Raw genomic sequence first — 19,294 nt, forward strand, 5'->3', positions numbered from 1 at the left:
AAGGGAGAGTTCCTTCAGTTCTACCTCAAGAAACCTTTCCAGATCACTCCAAGTGATGCATGTGGAGACGTTTGGCTGCGCAGAGTCACCTTTCTCCCTTGCCGTAGGCATTGCTTCCACCATTTAGTTCTCAGAGGTTGGTGTGAAGTGCGGATAATGGCTAGCACGGTGGCAGGCACCGCAGAACGCTTGAGCAGTCGCCTCCTTGGTTTCCTCATCGGCTTCGGCACGTTGGGGCGGTGTGTAACGAGAACAAACAGATTGCTGCCTGCCATCCGAGTCAGGGCTTCAGAAGCGGGTGATGCACGAAGGAGCAAGTAAACTCTGCTTCTCACCTGGGGAGGATGCTCGTACCCTCGGCATTGTGTGTCACTCTCCAGCCTCAGTCCTGCTGGGAGGGATTCGGCACAGCTCCTTCCCATCCAGGGAACAAGTGCAATCCTTCCCTTGCCTTGCAAATGTGGCTTCACAGTTCATTTTTTTTACAAGCTAAGCATAGTTATCTGTGGCCCGCTCTTTATTCAGATGTGGTGCAGCCGTTGCTATGTGTTATGTAGCCGCCCACTTCCAAATAACAGAAGAAAATGTGTTTTTATGTAGGGTATAAATTGCATATCGCTGCTTAGCACAGGGAGTGCTGGGTTTCGCCCTTCCTGGCTCCCTTTTTCACATTCCTGTGCTCCTCTGGCTAAGGGTTTTTTCTCCCACTGGGTTCTACCAATGAGTCTCGTGCTAAATTGAGAAAAACTACTCTGAATTTGTACGCGAGCTTTGAGGTTTGCTGCAGGCTGGCAGAAGGCCTGCGTGTATGTGAAACCTTGTTCGCTTTTCCAGTTATTTTGATGACAGACAAAGTTACTTTCGCCTACAAAATTTGTTGCACATCTATCTTTATCCCATTCCAGCTACCACAACGTTAGTATCAGGCCATGATTTTTCTTGCTTTACGATGTGTTTTGTTAGAGAAGAACTGCTGAAATGCTTCAGCATGCTGTAGTGGTTCTTGAAAGCTTGAAAGAAGGAAGGTCAGTGTAAATAGTAATGGTGCAGAGCTTGCAGGCTTCTACAGGGTGAGCAAATTGAGCGCACTGTTTGTGTAATTACACAGAGATGGAGCGCGATGGCTAGAGGTCTTCGAGATGGGAAACAGCCAGAGAGGGTTTATCAGGCAGTTGAACAGAAAAGAGGTTACAGAAGCTCTGCATACAGCTGTCAGCTGGAAGCCCCCACTTTGGGAAAATAGGGAATGTCACGAGTGTGTACTCAAGTGAAGGCGTCTTTGGAGCAGCCATCGCTTATTTGCTGGAAATTATTTGGAAAACCAAGTGTGAGTTCCCATTAACTCACTGGTGAAAGGCAAGTAGCATCCCCATGAATTTCCCAGTGTCTTTTCCTCGTATTTTGTGCTGTCAGGCACGTGAGTGTTGCAGCATGGAATAAAGGTGCACGGCTCCTGGCGCACAAGCAGCAGAACATCACTCATCCTGAGCAAGCCATGGTCTGTCTGGCCATCGCACACCCTTATTTCTGAAAATTTTATGATTTAAATGCACGCACACTGTATTGTACTTCTAGCACTGGCTACATTCTTTTGAAGAACAATCAGGATTTAAATGGTTGCTCTCCCCAAAACGAGTGAAAGACATTACATATGAAGGCTGAAGAGATTGCAGAGCTAAGTGCTATTAAATGCCTCTGGAGACGTAATTTGTGCTGCGGTTTGTAGGCATCCTTGAGGATGCAGCATGTTCCTCCTGGCTCCCTGCAGCTGGGGGTCGGTTAATTCGTGCAGTAAAACGAGCTTACTGCTGGGAGGACCCCAGTTTCCTTCGCTGCAAAATTTTGGAAATGTTTCCCAACCTAAGGAGGGAGATCCCAAAAGGAGGGTCGATGGCTCACAGATGTGGCTCTAGAAGAAGAAAACAAACAAACAAACAAACAAACAAAAAAAAAAACTGTGCTCCTTCGCCTTTGGTTTGCTCTGCTACCCATCAAACCTCCACTGCAAACTTGATGACTTTAGTACTCAAAGCGAAGTCCCAAATGCTCACCTTTCAGCAAAGCTAGGCTAGAATACGGTGGATGAGCATCCGCATTGGTTTTGCGTTTGATGCAGCATGGCTCGCTGCCATGAAAGCTTGAGCACGAGTCTTAGCATGCTCCCCTTCGTTTGATTCATTCAGGGCTTTATTTTTTCAGATTTTTTTTTTTTTTAACTCATAAATACTGGCCTTGATGGCAATGGAAAATAATGTGCAAAGCCGAGCAGGGGATTTGGGCAGGGCGTGCTCTGCGGTGAGAGCCGATGCTCTGCTGGGAGGCATGGCAGAGCGCTCTGGTGCTGTGCCCGTGCTGCGTCGCTTCTGCGCCACGCATTGCAGCTGCTGCTTCCTCCGCAGGTAGCCAACGGGGCGGTGTCATGCTCACCTTGCCCTCGCAACCTTTTCCATTTCATAGGAAATATCTCCATCACAGCCTCAGAAATGCTCCAATCCTATGCTGTTGGAAAATGGAAAGCAATACCTGTTAAATTCTCTGTTTTGCTTTACCTAATGGCTGAAAATACATTTTTTTAAGCAATCATGTCCTCTGATCAGACAAATTATCTGTTTGTTTTAGGTCAATAAAAATATATTGATCTCTGAGACTTCCCTTTTGCTGCTTGTGAGCAGCCAGTGCCAGCCCTTGATTTTCCCAGGGTTTATCAAATATTCCGGTCGCAGATGAGCCAATTGTTCTTTTTTTTTATTTATTTTGTTCAGCGCTACCCAGAGAGAAGATTGTGGTCCATTGTAAATACTTAGCAATAGCCATGTTCAAGTTCCCTTTCCTCCCATTTGACTGCTTGAACTGCGCTGCAGAAGGGGAAAAGGCGTTCTTGTGGCCAGGCTGGATGACAGGAGCTGCCTCCGAAGTGTTGCAATCGGCAGAAAACACCAAGCACGCGAAGCTGCTATTGGGTGAGCAAGCCATCCTCCCTGGGCATGCTGCGCCCAACTCTGATGCGGCGTGTACACAAACAGCACTTGAAATCTGGGAATCTCCTCAAGAGGAGCTGCGGATTATTTATATAATCCAGGAGAAGATCAGCGATGAGGTGGAGGCTTCTGTCTTCCCGTTTCACCACGTCCTTTCTTGTGCAACATGGCTTTCCATGGCAGAGTTTAAATGTGTTTTTTATTGCGTTGGCTCAATGGCAGAGCTTGGACAGTTTTTTAAGGGAGGGTGTATTATTTTTGCCTGTAACTAGCAAAAAGTAGCTGAGGTCTAAAAGGAAGGATAACACGCGCAGAAGCCAAGCTGGGTTTCCTATTACAGTGGTATGTTTTTGTTGCTGCTAACATGTTTTTGTTTTTATTCATTACACATATTTCTCTTGGGAAAATCACGAAAATATGTGTGTAAAATATACATAACGACCCCGTGCCTCCGCTAAGAGCTTCCAGATGGAAGGTTTGACGTTAGGGACGCTTTCTTCTGCATTTTGGTTTGTGGCACTGATTTTGGTGACAAACTACAGGAAAACTTGTGTCAGGCCTGAGCAGGGAACACTTCAGTTTCTAGTGCTGTCGGGGCTGTCCAAGTATGTAGTGGGAAGCTGAAACTTGGCTTCTAGACGTTTATGGCCCCTTGTGGAATCATTACTTGAAAAAAAGAGGAAAAAAACAGGGCTTTGAAGGGACCTTGAGAGGCCTCCTCCAGGGGCTGGCGGGTGTCCAGGGGGAGCGTGCCAGACCGTGTCCCTCTCCCTAAATTAGAGGCTGAGGGTTGGTCTTGTGCCAAGCAGCGCGCCGGAGGACCCGCACCACCCCACTCCTGGAAGCACGTGAGGCGTTGGGCGAGGGCTGCCTCTGCACAGCTCGACACAGTGCCTGATGAGCTCCAAAGCTATGGGAGATGCTCGGGCGGCAGCACCAGACCCCAGCATGAGCCGAGCACCGAGCTGCGTGGCTGCTCAGTTTTGGAAGTGGAGAAATTGTGTCATTCGTAGCAGCAGCTTCAGGGCAGGTGAGATGTGGGTGGCCAGCAGCTCTGGAGACAACGAAGCCTCTACCAAGAGAAGAGGCAAGCCCAGCACTTAGTGGCATGTCTCAGGGGCTCTGGCCTGTATGAAATGCTTTTTGAGATTTGGGTCTTGTTAATTTTTCAATATTTTCAATAGCTCTGCCAGCAAGGGCAGCCTCAGTGCCACATGCGTCATCCTATACACATCTGGAGGGAACGAGCCGTCGCGTTACTTGCAGTGGGGCACGTACTGGCCTTTGTGAAGGAATTCTGTCCTGGCACATGCTGGTGTTGTTTCTAGAAATCACAGGGAAGTTTTAATTGTAGAATCAGCTCTTCGTGATAGATCACCGTACTCAACCTCGGTCTGTAAAAATTGATTTTGCAAGGTGGGGAAACTGTGGTATGGCTTGATGCTGTAATATATTACATAACCTATTTGCCAGTCACTTTAAGTATATATTAAGTGTTTTTCATCTGTCAGTATTCTGTTACAGGCTGCTTTTCCTTCTCTTGTGCTCAGTGGGGATGCTTGTGTTGCATGCTGGGGGAGAGGAAAGTCTCCTCCTTGAGCTGTGTCTTGTTTTCAGCCTCTCATCTTATAGTTCCGTGGTTATTTTTTATCTCCATCGGTATGTAAAAGCTATTTGAAGCTCCAGTTAAGGAGATTTTTCTCGATCCTGGAACTTGCCAGATGCTTACTATCTGCATCAGCCAGCTGATGTAGTAAAATGTTCTTTTACTCCAAATAACCATGTGGAGCTGAGAAGCCTAAACATCCCCTGGGTCAGGGAGACCGGCGCAACACCAGCAAGCTACCAAGCACCGTTTTGGGATACTTTATAAATACGAAGCAGAACCTGAGCTGAAGGTTCTCCACCAAAACGCTTGTTTGCCAATGTGTCTGAAATTGCTGGAAAACACCTGTGTTTGGCTGCTCTGCCCAGGGCCATCCACTATGTGCATGAAAACCTTACAGATTTGGCAGCCTCTGCCTCCCGGATCCATCCGTGCCAGCATCTGACGATGCCTGCTGAGTGCTCAGCCACCTTTTTTTTCCCCATTACAGCGTGTGCAGGGAAAGCATCCCCATTTGGGAAGAGGACTCAAGTAGGAGGCCTTGGTTTGGCATTGGTTTTGTTCCTTTGTGGTTACGTGGCAATTCCTTGATCCTTTGCCTAAGCACTAACCTGGAAAAGAAGGAACGTGTTGCCAAGGTTGGAGCATTTGCCCTTAATGCTGGCATTAAATCCTATTTCTTACATGACTGATAGAACACCTGCATCAGCAGAGCTTGAAATCTCCCCCCAAATTGTGTATTGTAATCACTTTTATAATAATTGTATCTAGAGTATCTTACTGAGTTTACTTAATGGTTCTCTTGAAAGCTGCATTGCATACACTGGAACTCGTTATTCAATTCAGTTGACACACAAAGCTTCTCCATTGGAGTACTCGCAAATTAAAAGTAATTTTCTCCCTTATCTCAGTTTGGGAGTGTGAACTTGAAGTGCATAAAGATAAGTGGTCATAACTGACCCTCTATCTTAAGCCTAATTGCTGCAAAAGATTTTTTTTGTTAATTGCTCAGTTCCAGGGTGGTCGTGTGGTTTGGGAGAGGGGAGGAATTTCTTCCCCCAAATATTCTGTTTTGCTGTGGTCAGGGGGCTATTTAGTGCAAATGCTTTAGAATGACAAGATACTTAGAGTTGGCAGACACTTAGCAGTAAAATAAATATCAAAAGCCAGGTGCTTCATAGCCTGTATCATGAAAAAGTGGTATTTTATATATGGTTTAAATTACAAAAAGTAATTTAATTTGGTAGAACTCATTTGGCTTCCACCCAGTGACGGTCCTTTTCCGGCTGTTACTGTGAACTGTTCTTAACATACCTGATGTGCTTTATGCTGAAAGAACACACCGTGTTTAATCCTGCACAGGGTAAGCCTATGGCGGGTGCGCTGCCCTTGACCTATAAAATTTTGTTCTAGGCACTGTGTAGAGCTGCCCTCTGTGCCAGAAGGGCAAGTAACGTGAGTAGATTTGTGAAACTAGGACGGCTGAGGTTGGCAGGGATCTCTGGGAGTCCCCTGGTCCAGCTGTGCAGGTCAAGTGGCCTCAGAGGAGTGTTGAGTATCCCCGGAGATGGAAATCCCACAGCTGTTTTGGGCCCTGTTCTACTATTTGGTTGCCCTCATGCTGAAAACATTCCTCTCTTCCATATAATCAGAATTTTCCTTCTGTGACTTGTGCCTGTTGCTGATCCGTCTCCGAGCCACCGTGGGTGTTTCAGGGAGGACCAGCCCCCAGCCAGTTCAGCAGCCTGAGCTCCTCTGTGTTAAGTTTTCCTGTACCGAGGAGCCCAAAACTGAAGCCAATTTTGGTGCATTCAGGGTTTCCACCCTCCTGTGCTGTGCAAGCAACCACCTTCCTCTCCAGTAGCAGTTGCTGAAGCGGAGCTGGATTCCTGCGATGGATCCAGTCACCAGCATCCTCGTTATCTGCTGCTGGGCAAACGACTTCTGCAGGGCTTGCAGAGATTTGGGTGCCCTTCAGTTCTTCTGGGCATGGCAACAGCCGGGAGAGGTTTTTTCTAGAATAATCAAGGACAAACACCATCGGTTTGTAATGTCAAAAATAAAAGCATTTTCTCATTATAGACCTTAAGTCTAAGCTGCTTTAGCACCTTTGAGGTTTGAAATGGAAAATTGTGTTGTGGTTATGCGATGTGTTTCAGTGACTGGTTGAAGGATGAATAATGCTGTTTTTATGTATAGGCATAATATATTGATGTGCAAATGTTATAGGTTGTTGTATACATATGTTGCATGTTGACTGAAGGAGAAATGTTTAGAAGTTAGCCCAAAGATGAAGCAGATTCGTGCTACCAGGTCTGGTCAGCGTTGCAGGTCCGTTCTTGGCAAGAGCTCAGCTCAAGCATCGCAGCACATGCATTATAAATACTTGGTGGTTTGTGCTGGTTACCATAAAAGCATAAATGCTTTCATTAGGCTGTGTGAAGCACCAAGCCCTAGTGAGGAGAATTAAAGGGTGAGGTGTCAGCACTCGACCTGGTATTTAATTGCTGTAGCCTAGACATTGAGTGCTGGTGCTTGCCCATGCAGAAGAATGTCCCGCAAGATGAACATAATAAACGTAAATCCTCTTTTGCTTTGCAGGAACTCGAGTTGCACCTCATGCTTTTTGGCTTCAGCGCTTGTTTCGCTGCCCTGCTCTCTGCTGCACGCAGGTTATGGAAACTGAAAGTCGGGTGAGGTTTGTTGGAGCGATCGAGCAGTGCAGTTCAGGTTGACGGGCTGTATCATGCAGTGAGCTGCAGGCTTAAAAGAAGTATTTCTTCTAAATGGAAGTCTTCAAACAAGAGAATTTAAATAAAAGTATTTAAGTAAAAGAAATACGTTTGCCATTATTGTGGCAGATATAACGAGAGAAAATTTAGGGAAGCTCTAACTCAAGTCATCCAGGTGCATTTTGGGTGATGAAGTGATCGCTGTTCTGGTCCCAGTTCAGTGCATTTCTGTTAAAAAAAAGATTCCTGGCAGGATGAATGCTGTGAAATTGGTTGCAGATTGAACCAAATCAAGCAAAAAGTTGTCTTTAACATCTGCGTATTTATGTCTGAAGATGCAGAAAGGAGTTCCTAACTGCACAGGCTAAGTTAAAAACCCCGTGAGCCCTCTGTGTGGTGCTCACACAGAGATAGCAGTGTTAGCAGCATGGTGAAATGTAAAGATGCATTTTTTTTTTCCTGTGGGCTGTTCTTTCCTGCATAGAAGTTAGTTGACTTGCTTTGCAAAGAGAACTTCCTGGTATTAATCACTTTTTGTGATGATGTGCTTGTTTTATTGTGCTCAGTAGCTATTGTTACAGGTCAGCAAACTCAATATTAATGATATATATATATATTTTAATAACAGAGTCTTTGTTCTGTCAGGGTTTTTAATTAAGTTTTATGGAGGCTCTCTTTGAAATAAGTGTCCCTAGCATTGTGCAGCTTTTGTCCTGTCCACCTCCTTCTGGCTCTGTCCTTTGCTGAACTTATTTGATGGCAAATAGGCTTTTCCAATTTCATCTTTTTTTTCTCCTCTTCACTGCATTCCCCATGTCTTAGGGCTTGGGCTCTTTGGGCATCTGGTTGGGCAGACTCGTCACCTTGCTGCTGTGCTTTAACAGCACCAATGTATGTGGGGATTTAAACATGTGACTGTGACAGCAAACGTCATGCTCAGTGGTCTAAGTTCAGTCTTGGGTTTTGTTACGCCGACACTTTGAGTTTTCTCCTGGCTTACACAGTAGCTACAAGCAGTTCTGCTTTACTCAGAGACTTTATTCGTGAATCTCTGTGCCAATTTCATAGTCTTTGCCACGCTGTGCGTGTCAGGCGTTTTCAAACTTTTGCCTGTTAATACATAGCTCTAAATAACAAAGATAAAATGCTGGATTTGTTTAGTTTTCACTCTAAGGGCAGCAGCATCAAAAATAGATCTGAGTGCTGGAGGTTCATCTGCAAAGGGCTGTGCAAAAAAAGGGACCTTAAATACCCGAGAGAAGGCATGTACCTTCCTACCTGCTCTGCTCTGCGTAAGCTCTTACTCTATGCAGGGGTGATATTCAGGTAGAATTACCTTTAAAATGCCATGTTACTGTCATTACAGGAGAGCAAGGTAGTGCGGTGTTTTCCTAGATGCAGGGGTTTGGAAAACAAACTTATTTCAGGAAAGACCCCAAGATAGTCCTTATTCCAGATCATCGTTCCAGATTGCATTGGTATCGAGTCCAAAATGAAGAGACCGTAAGCACTGGGGATCAGGAGAGGAGGGAGGGCAGGTACTGAGCCACGAAAACGTTAGTGGTTTTTTTCCTGCCTCCTGGGCCCCATGAATGAGCAAACGCTGAGCGTTCCTGAAGGCGACGGAGCAGATTATAGCTGAACAAGGAGGTTTTGAGATTCAATCAGACACAGTTGCACAATTTCGGGAACACAGCTCATTTTTGAGTCTTCATCGCCAACAATATTGCCTGGTGAATTAGCCTGTGGTGCAAACGTTCAGCTCCCAGCCCGGTCCACGATAAGCATCTCTTTGTGCAGAAGTGCTGTAGGAGGTACCAGGAATGGGGCTGCCTGCTCCTCTGCGTTTGCCGAGCCGTTGGGGCACCAGCAGCCGCTCCAGACGGACACGTTGCTCGCACAGAGGAGCGTATTGAATTCGTTTCCTTCAGAGCGTTGAGCTCCGGCCAGGACAAGCTTTGGTCTCCCCAAGAATTTGAGGAATGCTGTTACTGAGTTTTTCCGCTGAGCGTCGAACAGCTTGGAATCGACGGGTTAGAAAAGTGAAATAATGTGAACAGAACCTAATTTTAGTGAAGCAGTTGTAACTCATTCTCTGTTTTCCGAGGCTGAACAATGTTGTGCCCCATCATTGCTGGCTGCAGAAGAACGTGGGGTGTTGTTCAAGCATATGTAGACTAGACGTGCATAAATTGAATTAGTAGTGCTTTTTTTTAATCTGCTAGTTCTGTTAAAGAAATGCGGTGAGTAAAACTAACAAAAATGTATTAAATTGTCTCAAGTTAAACATCAGACGTGTCTTGAGCTACTTACTGGCCCTTTACCAGCATGCCTATGCCATAGAGTAAGCTTAAGCTTTAACAAGGCAGGATGTAGAGAGGTTTCTCATTTACGCAAGGAATACAGAAAATCCCTGAAAGAGTGATACTATGGCTTACGATTTCTGTGGGTGTTTGGGTTATAGAATATAACTTGATTTGGCATATTAATCCAGAAAAAGCCATGAAACCTATTCCTCATTTAAAAAAAAAAAAAAGGAATCCTGCAGTTTCCCACTCCCACATTCGACACATTTTATCCTGAATCTGTTTTAATAGAAATAAGAGAAATCCAGCCTGTTGGGATGTGAGGGGATTCGGGAATTTGCCGATACAACATTGCCTTGAGGTGGAAGCCCTGCCGCATGGAGGTGGGGCTGCGATCACCGCGGGTCCTGCACCCACTCAAGGAGGAAGCATCGCAGCTGGTGGGAAGCTTTCTCTGTTTTATTCTCTTCTCAAAGAAATCCCAATAAACAGACTTGCTTCTCCCCTTGGGCAATTTCCTTGTCCTATAGCACAGGGAGCTGAACCAGAAAACCCTTTTAATATTGTTGTGTTGAATATCACCGTATTCTGCTTAAACACTGCTGCGTGTGCTTGCTGAGCTGTTCAGCTGAAACACCTGCAATGGACAGGTAAATCCTTTGGCAACACTGAAATAACTTTAGACTTTTAATCTGAAAATGCACGTTCTGGGGAAGCGGATGCCTGAGTTTCAGTGGCCAGGAGGTGGTTTTGGGGGCACGGGGAGGGTTCCAGGGCCCCTGCAGGAGAGGATGAGGGTGCTGGGGGAAAAGCCACTGTGTGCAGCAGTGATGTTGGGGGAAAAATCAGAAAACAAAGTATGTACAGCCTGAAAAGGTTGGAAACCTGTGTATAGGAACACTCATTAGTGTTACGAAACCAGCCTCTCTGTGCAAGCACAACCATCAGCTGCTCGTTTGGCAGGTTTCTGCTATTGCAGAACTTGTTTTAGTCAACTGAGGCAAATTCATATGCAACAGCATGAGCTGAAACAAATGCGTGTATTCAGATGGGGTGGGGGGGGAGGGCCGTCACTATTATGTTAGCAAACCTGCAGTTCTGGGGCTGGGATGTAACACTGTGCATGATTATTGGTGCCACCCGAGGGATATGGTGACATTGGGCCGGGCACCCACATCTCTGCAGCCTGGAGCCACTCCGCTGCGTCCCGCTGATGGGGAGCCTGTGATGCATGGGAGGTGGCAAGTGCCTTCAAGGAGTGCCTTTCCTTTCATTTAGCCTTTCTTTTTTAGCTTTTAGGTGCAAAATAAAACCTGCAAAGGTCATTTGAGAAGGTTGGGATTATAGATGTAAAGCCTTTTTAATCTTTTCTAATAAATAGCTGAGTAGGAAATAAATCTGCTGGGAGCTCGGAGCTGAACACTAATGTTGAACATCAGCACAAAATGTGTCTGTGAATCAATGTACATACGCAACTCCAGGAACTACCCTGCGTATAACTGCCTTAAATAGGTTTGACTTAGGAGTAAAGGTGAATGATTACCAAAACCGATGTAATAAATGAAGCATTAATTGTACCTGGCAGCATGACAGTTTCTGTCACCGTGGGCCAGATTATTAAAATGATTTAGGCACAATTGCAAATACCAGTTCTCAATTAAGCTGGTTTGAGATGCAGCTCTTATGGGTTTCCAATAGTTCTTGTGGTTAGGGGTTTCTTTTAACCAATGGTAAATGAGTCTGTATTAGGTGCCTCAGTAAGGCAGGGTTTTAATGAAAGCTTTGTGTCATAAAGCCTTAAAAGCATTTCAGTTTTGGAAAAACAGTGGCGACAAATTGAAGCGACAGTGTCTGAAATACTGAGGATACTACAGGCTATGTCGGTGTTACATACAACGTTGTCGAACATCTGAGAAGCCTTCAAAGTGTTTTCCCCTAATTCCATATATAATTAAAAAGCAGCTTCCTTTAGCTCATTAAAGTTAGTCTTGTTGGAGCAGCGTACTTTTATATCTATTTAAATGAATAAAGTATAACCTTAATATAGAATATAATAACTTCAAATATTAAATCTCATGTATAGCTATGCTTTACTTTTAAAGAGCGTTTATCTGTCCTTCATGAATCCCAAACTGAAAACGAATGTGGTCCCCAGATGCTCATCATATTATTTTGTAGCCCATTCAACTAACTTTTGCCATGTGTTTCTTATTAATGATACGATGACAGCAAAATCTGGAAAGTCAGTTGTTAGCGATGAGCGTATAAATAAGGAAAGGTGGTGGCTTTTCAAACGTCCTGATGGTATCTCTTTCTTTAACAGGCTTTTGGAAATGCAAAAACCGCGCATAACAACAACTCAAGTCGCTTCGGCAAATTTATTCAAGTGAATTATCAGGAGACGGGCACTGTGCGAGGGTAAGCGGAAATTGGATTCACAGCGTATATTTTTTAGCATATTTAAATGTTATGAAAATGTTGGCGTACCTATGCTGCACATTAAAGTATGAATACACCTGAGTTGGCTTTAAGCCAGTCCAGCTCTCATTAATCATGATGTCAACTTTGTAATTAAGCTGAAATGGAATTTTTCTTCCAAAGAAGAAGAAAAGTTTTCTGCTGGCAAGGCAGGAAGGGGATTGTTTTAGCTAGGGTGGGCCACAAGGACGGGCTGGGGGGCTGGAGCGTGCAATGGGCAGGAAGAGGCTGGGTGCAGTCGCCTGAAGAGAAAGCCAAGGGGGATTTAATCTCCCAGCTGCCTGCTGGGTGTTACGGAGAAGATGGAGCCAGACTACTTAGCATCGTGGTCTAATTCTCCATATGCTTCTGTCTGTACCCTGAAGTGCCTCTTGAACCAAACCCATGACCAGTTAGGGCATCTTTTTCTGTGGGCTGTTGCAAGGAGATGCTTGTCTCCATCGTGTTTTTCCACTCTACCACCACAGGATTTATTTCCAGTGTTGCTGCTGCTTCCCAAAGCTGCAGCTGGATGAAGGCTTCTGGGTGGCAGATCTGGACCCGAATTTCTCTTTGGCCTCTCCTAAGGGTGTCAGCGTATCGTGAAGCAACTCAAACTAGCTCTAAGAGAGCAGTGCTGCCTTAACTCTGCTTTTTGGCTGGGTTAATTAACTCAGTTGGAGAAGCGAAGAGTAGATGTGGCATTCCAGGGGCTGGGTAATTTTTACAGCTAGCTAAGAGATCTCTTGCTGGGACTTCATTGTTATTGTAGAGAATGGCTTTTAATTTTTTTTCTTTCTTACTTTCCAGCAAACAGTATCACACAAATAGATGCCATTAATTTTTCAAATGAGCTTGGGTACTCTGCGTACTTTGCAGTCAGGCAACTGTTTTTTTCATCCAACTTCTAATCTGATGTTCTTTTTCTTTTCTCTTCTTTTGTTATTAGCTCTGGTGAACAGTTCTCTTAAAAGGATAAGCCTCAATTGTTTTTAATACCTACATAAACGGAAGCATAGGGTAGAATCCAGCAAATGCCATAACAATATATTATCTTGGCATGCTGTGCCAGCTCTCTGGTAGTGGCCTCTATTGATGGTTGGCAGTTACCTGCAAATAGCATTGCATTTGTATGCTCCAGTTCTAAAAATAAAGAGAACTTTTCTCCCTTTTCTTAAAAACAAACAAACCAAAAAAAACCCAACAACAACAAAAAAAAAACTGTGAGCTGTTCCAGGCCTATGACAGTAAAATTTTTTTCCATAATCTTAGGAGGAAGATCACAAGTACTCTTTTTAAAATTTGTCAGACTGTGTGCTTAAAATCTGTGCTTACACAAATCAACTCTGTCCCCATTTTGTGCATGCAATTTGCTTTGTTAATGTAAGTGCAATTTGCTGTACCGAATCAGAATTTTGCTCCGTTCATAGGCTGAAAATAGCAGTTAGATATTTGATTACAAACTGTATGCAGATAATGACCCAAACTTGAAGGGAATTTCAACTTAAGAGATGTAAGAGCCGAGAGATTTAGTAGCAGCCAACCCCACCCCACGAAATGAAGCCTTTGAAGATGTGTTTGAAATCAGTGGAGCATGAGCAATGGCTATGTTGAAGTGTGTTCCCATAAGGCTTTATGAATTTATTATGTCCTGTTCAGTGATAAGTGAACTGGGAGGAAGGTCATTGCAACGTGTTCAGTCCTCCTAAGATGATCAAAAGCCTCAACATCTTACATACTCCTTAAAATTGCAGAACAGCCAGATGGGAGACATTTTAATTAAATTTGTGCAGCAGCATGGGGCTGTATCACAAACAGCAAGAGGCAGCACTTTCAAACACAGTGCTTGGGTATTTTGCATGGTGGTATTTGTATGCGAAATTCATTCTCAAGTTTCAGTTGATATTACCTGGTATACCAGGTACAGGTTCTGTAGCATGGTTAAATGAATATTTTGCATGAAATCATACTCTCAAAAACTCTTTACTGTTAAAACTGTGAGTAATGATAAGGTAGTTTCTATATCATTGACAGCAGTAAATAGAAAGAAAACATTTTGAGGGGATTTGCTGTTTTATACATTGGTTCTTTTCCTTTTCACTATCCTATTGAAATAAGGGGGCAAAGTTTCTTCCTTGGACGTGTATTCTTTATGGCCTTCCCTCTGAGCAAAGAACATCTTACCAGAACAGCATTTGCATGCATCTACCCCCCATCCCACCTCAAAAAAAAAGAAAAATTGGCCCTGCTTTCAGTACTGGGTTGGACCAGATGACCTCCAGAGGACCTTTCCAACCTAAATTATTGTATAAGACTTTTTTTTGGGTCTATAATAAGAGCAGAAATCACAGGGAAAGGGATTAAACGTCAGGAACAGTGGACTCGATCCAACTCATCCTACAGCAGACGTTCTGATATCTTCCTGGGTCGCCCTATCTACTCCCTGAGTCTACAGGGAACCTCATGTCCTGGCTTGAAAACTTGTTAAAAACACGAGCCCGTGCTTAAGGTTAGAAGGGGGATGCGAAGGAAACCTCTTGGCGAGGAATATCCATAGCTGTTGTCAGCTTCCTCACCGGGAATAAACAAGAAAAAACCTTTTGGTGCACAGCATGCAAAGGAAAATGGTGCTGTGCTGTAGCCTGTCTGCCCGTTCTTACTCCTCCTGCACAGCAAGAGCCTCCCGAGGGTGTGCCTCTTCCAGTGGCCTCTCCTCAGTGCTGCCTGCCCTAGGAGTCATCGAACACCTTTGGGCACGACCACGTGGCTGATTTTTCCGTGAAGGCAGAGGAGAGGGACTGAGCCCCTAGTAACATCCTCCCCATTGGAGGTGGAGATGCGAGCACCGCGTTGTCTCACCATGTCCAAGCTTCCTTGGGTTCTTGGCTTGCACCTTGCTGCCTGTGTCAGTGCCACCCCACTGCGAGCCGGTAGCTGGAAAAGCCCAGCCTCTGCTTTTGTGTTTCATGTTACATCATCGCCGTTGGCAATTATAGCTCCAATTTCTAAATCCCTATCGTTACTGGTTGGTATTGCACAGAAAACAAACAAACAAACAGAGAACACGCCGAAGCTTGTTTCAGCTAGCAAAGCTTTGTATTAATATGTAGATGAAATAAGTTCATTATGAGGCTGTTAGGATAAATGTAAGTGCCAGTAAGGAGCTTCTGCAGTTGTTTGTTTTCTGACCGTAGCCGGAAGTTAATAACCCAGGTTTTTGTTGAGAAGTGGCTGTTGTGGGAGGGGGGGTGGTAATTTGGGTAATGAATCTGCAGCTAAATCTTATCTTGCAAACTTCTGCATCCAGATGTATTTCTTGTTGAAGTAGGGTTTGTGCATGAATTTCAGTCTGCAAGCGATTTTATTTTGCTGGCTTTGGATTAAATAGGTATCAGAGATTCTTAGTTTCTGTCAGAATTTCCCCCTGCACTCCCTGCCCATAGGCTAATTCATCTGAGATCATGTTTTTCATATCCAAGTTAGTTTTGGCTTTGTATCAAACCAAAAAACCTCAAAAGCCAAGCATAATATTGGGCTTGTTCTGCCTAGGAAGAAATTTATATAACTAAGTGAAACAAGGCTGAAACTTTTTTGTGTACTAAAACTGAAAAGTCCCAGTAAAGCTGTGTTCATTTAAGTTGAATATTGGGTCAATGAATAACGCTTTTATTTCTCCTTCCAGTGCTTATGTTGAAAAGTATCTGCTGGAGAAGTCCAGACTCGTCTACCAGGAGCACAACGAACGGTAGGTGCCTGTGTTTTGCTTCCATGGTTGGCTTTGACTCCTGAATGTGTTGATAGCGTGGTGCAGATGGCTTAAATCCCTGTTTGAACTGGCACGGGGAATCGGGATTTTCGCACTTCTAACTGTGTGCTTCGTGGATAAAGTCCGTGTTTACATTTTGTACCATCTTGGCTTGAGGAGACAAGCCCAAACTCCAATAGCTCTGCTAGTGTGGGTTCAGAGTGGGTGACACTAAGTTGTATCATCGCATGGGCTGGCCCCCTGAAAACATCTTTTATCCAAAAAAAGCCATCAGTGGTCACGCACACTGTAACGACTCAGTGAAGCAGCAAATACCAGTGCATGGAGGGAAGGACGCTGCCAAAAACTTGCTGAGATAACTGAGCAGGATTTGCATCTTTCAGATGGTGGTGGCTGCAGGCACTGGGTCTGCTGTTATTGCCTGGAGAACAGCAGCCAAGGGGGGATGGTGTTTTGCTCTCTGCAGCCAGGGCTGTTGGAAACTTGCCTCTCCCGTTTCCGAAGGGAGCATCCCGTGGGATGGGGCAGTAAAGAGCACGGGGTGCATTGTGCCAGCCAGCAAGCCTGCGGCACCCAGCTGCTGGGCTGGAAAGCTCCAGCCCTATGGCACGTTTCCTGGTTGCATGGGGTTAAAGGGTAAAAGCAATCCTTGTAACAGGTCCTGCATTAAATCTTCATCAAACCCTCCTCGTTTGGTCATGTTCAAGGCCTAAGACTTCGTGCTTCTTGAAGCCCCAGGCAGATGGAGGAGGCTGCACCCAGAACCACTGGTAGTGCTCTGGGTGATGGGGAAGGTGTATCTGAAACTGAAAAATAAATCCTATTCATTGCAATTTTTGTTATGTTTACTCCTGCTGTTTTTTTATTATATTTATATGCATGTGTTTATTCATAATTTTGGACTCAGGCACCAAAGTCTGTCTAGTTTCAGGCTTTGTTTCCTAAGATGCTGTCTGGCCATAGAAGCCTGTTTTTGCTGTCTCCTTGCCTGTTTAGGGAGGAATGTACTACCGAGGGAAAAGAGACTTTATTATTTTATTAACAGTCCTTGACTTATATTTTCCATTGTCTGTATGATTAATGTCATATGGATTATCACATACCATTTGTTTTCTTGCACAACTTGTAAACTACTTAATATCTAATTTGGGGACAAGATGACATTTTAATTCTATTTTATAGCTCTTAACAGATTGAAAACATCAGAAAGGCCTCTAGAAAAAGCTAAGATTATATAGACAACAAATTTAAGCAAATTATTCTTTCCTAATTGCAACATATTAATTGCTGTGTCCTCTTCAGTAACTGTTTATTCTGATTGTAACAAATTTGCTGCTTCTAACTCTCCATCATCTTATGTCTTTCAACTACTGGCACTTCTGTCTGTGCTTCCTTTTTTGGGATAGATGTGCGGGAAGTTTTCTCTAATGCTGATGGATCAATCCCAAAGTTAGATGGCACACACAGCCTCAGACTTGATAAATGCGCTGTTGGGTGCTGTAATTATTAACTTGATTTCTCTTGGAAAATGTCTGGCATAAACCAAAGTTGTGGTTTTACATTCTGTTATGCTGTTAGCATTAATCCATGTCGTAGTTGTTTTGAAGCAAAACAGATGAGTGTCACTTGTGTTTTTTTAGTAATATTCAAGTATTCCAAGTATTTGAGTAACCATAAAAATTGAAGATTTTTCCATTCTGTCATACAGAACTGCAACTGCAAAAGTATTACTTTGTTGTTGCAATGAAGTATTAAAAAGTAATAATTTCTGCATTGCAAAAGTGTTTTGACTCCAATAAATATGTAGGCCTTGCACATGTTTCTGGAGGAAAACACGACGATGTCAGCTAGGAATTCTTTAAGTATATTCTTGGAGAGTGGGCGTCCTTGGATGGAGAGGCGGATCTAATTCTCCATTAATTGGTTTAATCTTTTGCATCAGTGTACAGTGGTCTCAGGCCATTCCTAAACCACCATCAGGGTTGAGCGTTCCAGTCATTGCAGAAGGCTTTATTGTATATTTATATGTTGGATCTACAAAAATCTTTGTAAATCATCTTTGGAGCTTTCATCTGTTTCTGCATCAAAGCGAGATTAGACCAATACTAGATAGAGATTGGGCTCGTCTCTTGTCTGGAGGGCTTTGGTGACATGGGACTCAGCGGCTGTTATCCTTTCCAAATTTATGAGTTTTTTAGTTTCTTATTTTGCTGTTCTATTCCCTAAAATTCTAACTTCATTCAAAATTGCCCTACCAGCTAAAAACCATGGGATTTCTCCCTATCTGTGAGTTAAAACTGTGTACACAGGTCTAAGTTCAGAAGCTGGAAAATGAAGTTATGAGGTTTATGTGTTTCCCTACTCAATGCTGCTGGTTGTTTTCAAGTTTAACATCTTTTTTTCTTTGTCACCAGGAACTACCATGTATTTTATTACCTCCTGGCAGGAGCGAGCGAGGAAGAGAGATCAGCATTTCATCTTAAGCAACCTGAGGAATATCATTACCTCAACCAGGTGGGAATACTCTACCGGTAGTGCTGGCAGTACAAGGTCTTGCCTTTTCCACCACTGAAGCTTAATGCTAATGAAGAAAATGTGTGCAGTAATGAAAATGGGTTGTCTCAGTGCTCTGTAGGCAGTGGTCCGACATTGGAAAGTAATCTGCGTTGGCAATCTGAACACCTGATAGTATGGAAAAATCAGTGTTTTCCATTTTCTGTCCCCTAACTGGAATATGTTAAATAGATGACTATAAACACAATGCATATAAGGGAGAAACAGTAATAACCTACCTGTTCTCTGAATGAATGTTTAGTCATTAACATCTGTCTGCTGAGCGGAAGAAAAGAGAAAAATGTGTGATGCCAGTAGACCATTAAGAAGTAGTATCTTAAATGAGATAGTCCTAATTTTGGCTGGCTGTTTGCATGAGACTTTGAATTTAACAATACAAGAAGTTTAATGTAAAAACATAAAAACTACTGAAAATGTCAGAATTTAAAATGTGTGAGGTATTACCAATGGCCAATTAACTTCAAACTTTAGAAAATCTAATTTACATCAGGTGTTTAATATGCATTGATGCTTGTAAAGAGGGAATTTACTGCTTTTTGTTCAAAAACATAATTAATGGAGTAGGATGACATGGAACAACAGCACTTAGGTTACACGTTGATTTTTAACTGTAATTGCCGTTTTCTTGGAGTTGAGACATGATTAGCAATAAAGACTGATTTAGCCCACAAGTTGGAGAGCAACTTATGTGCAGTGTGCAATGCAAATAACTTTTAGTCTTTCTAGAAATATAATTTAGCTCTGTAATATATCTCAATTACCCAGGGCTTTTTAAAGATTTTTAAAGTGGACTATCAAAGCCAAAATATATTGTGATATTAATGACTACTACCCAGTCTTAGTAGGATCAGGAAATTTGCTCAAATGAAGAACAT

The 19,294-nt window shown here is 43.6% G+C and overlaps 1 protein-coding gene across 1 annotated transcript in view; it reads left to right on the plus strand.

The window, feature by feature from the left end:
- Positions 1-19,294, plus strand: part of MYO9A (myosin IXA) — a 188,654-nt gene that overhangs the window by 53,168 nt on the left and 116,192 nt on the right. Inside the window, 3 exon segments of the mRNA XM_040569396.1 lie at positions 11,946-12,040; positions 15,762-15,824; positions 18,260-18,359. Coding sequence (XP_040425330.1) covers positions 11,946-12,040; positions 15,762-15,824; positions 18,260-18,359 — 258 coding nt within the window.

The sequence above is a fragment of the Cygnus olor genome, chromosome 11 (genome assembly GCF_009769625.2).
Source record: "Cygnus olor isolate bCygOlo1 chromosome 11, bCygOlo1.pri.v2, whole genome shotgun sequence".
NCBI lineage: Eukaryota > Metazoa > Chordata > Aves > Anseriformes > Anatidae > Cygnus > Cygnus olor.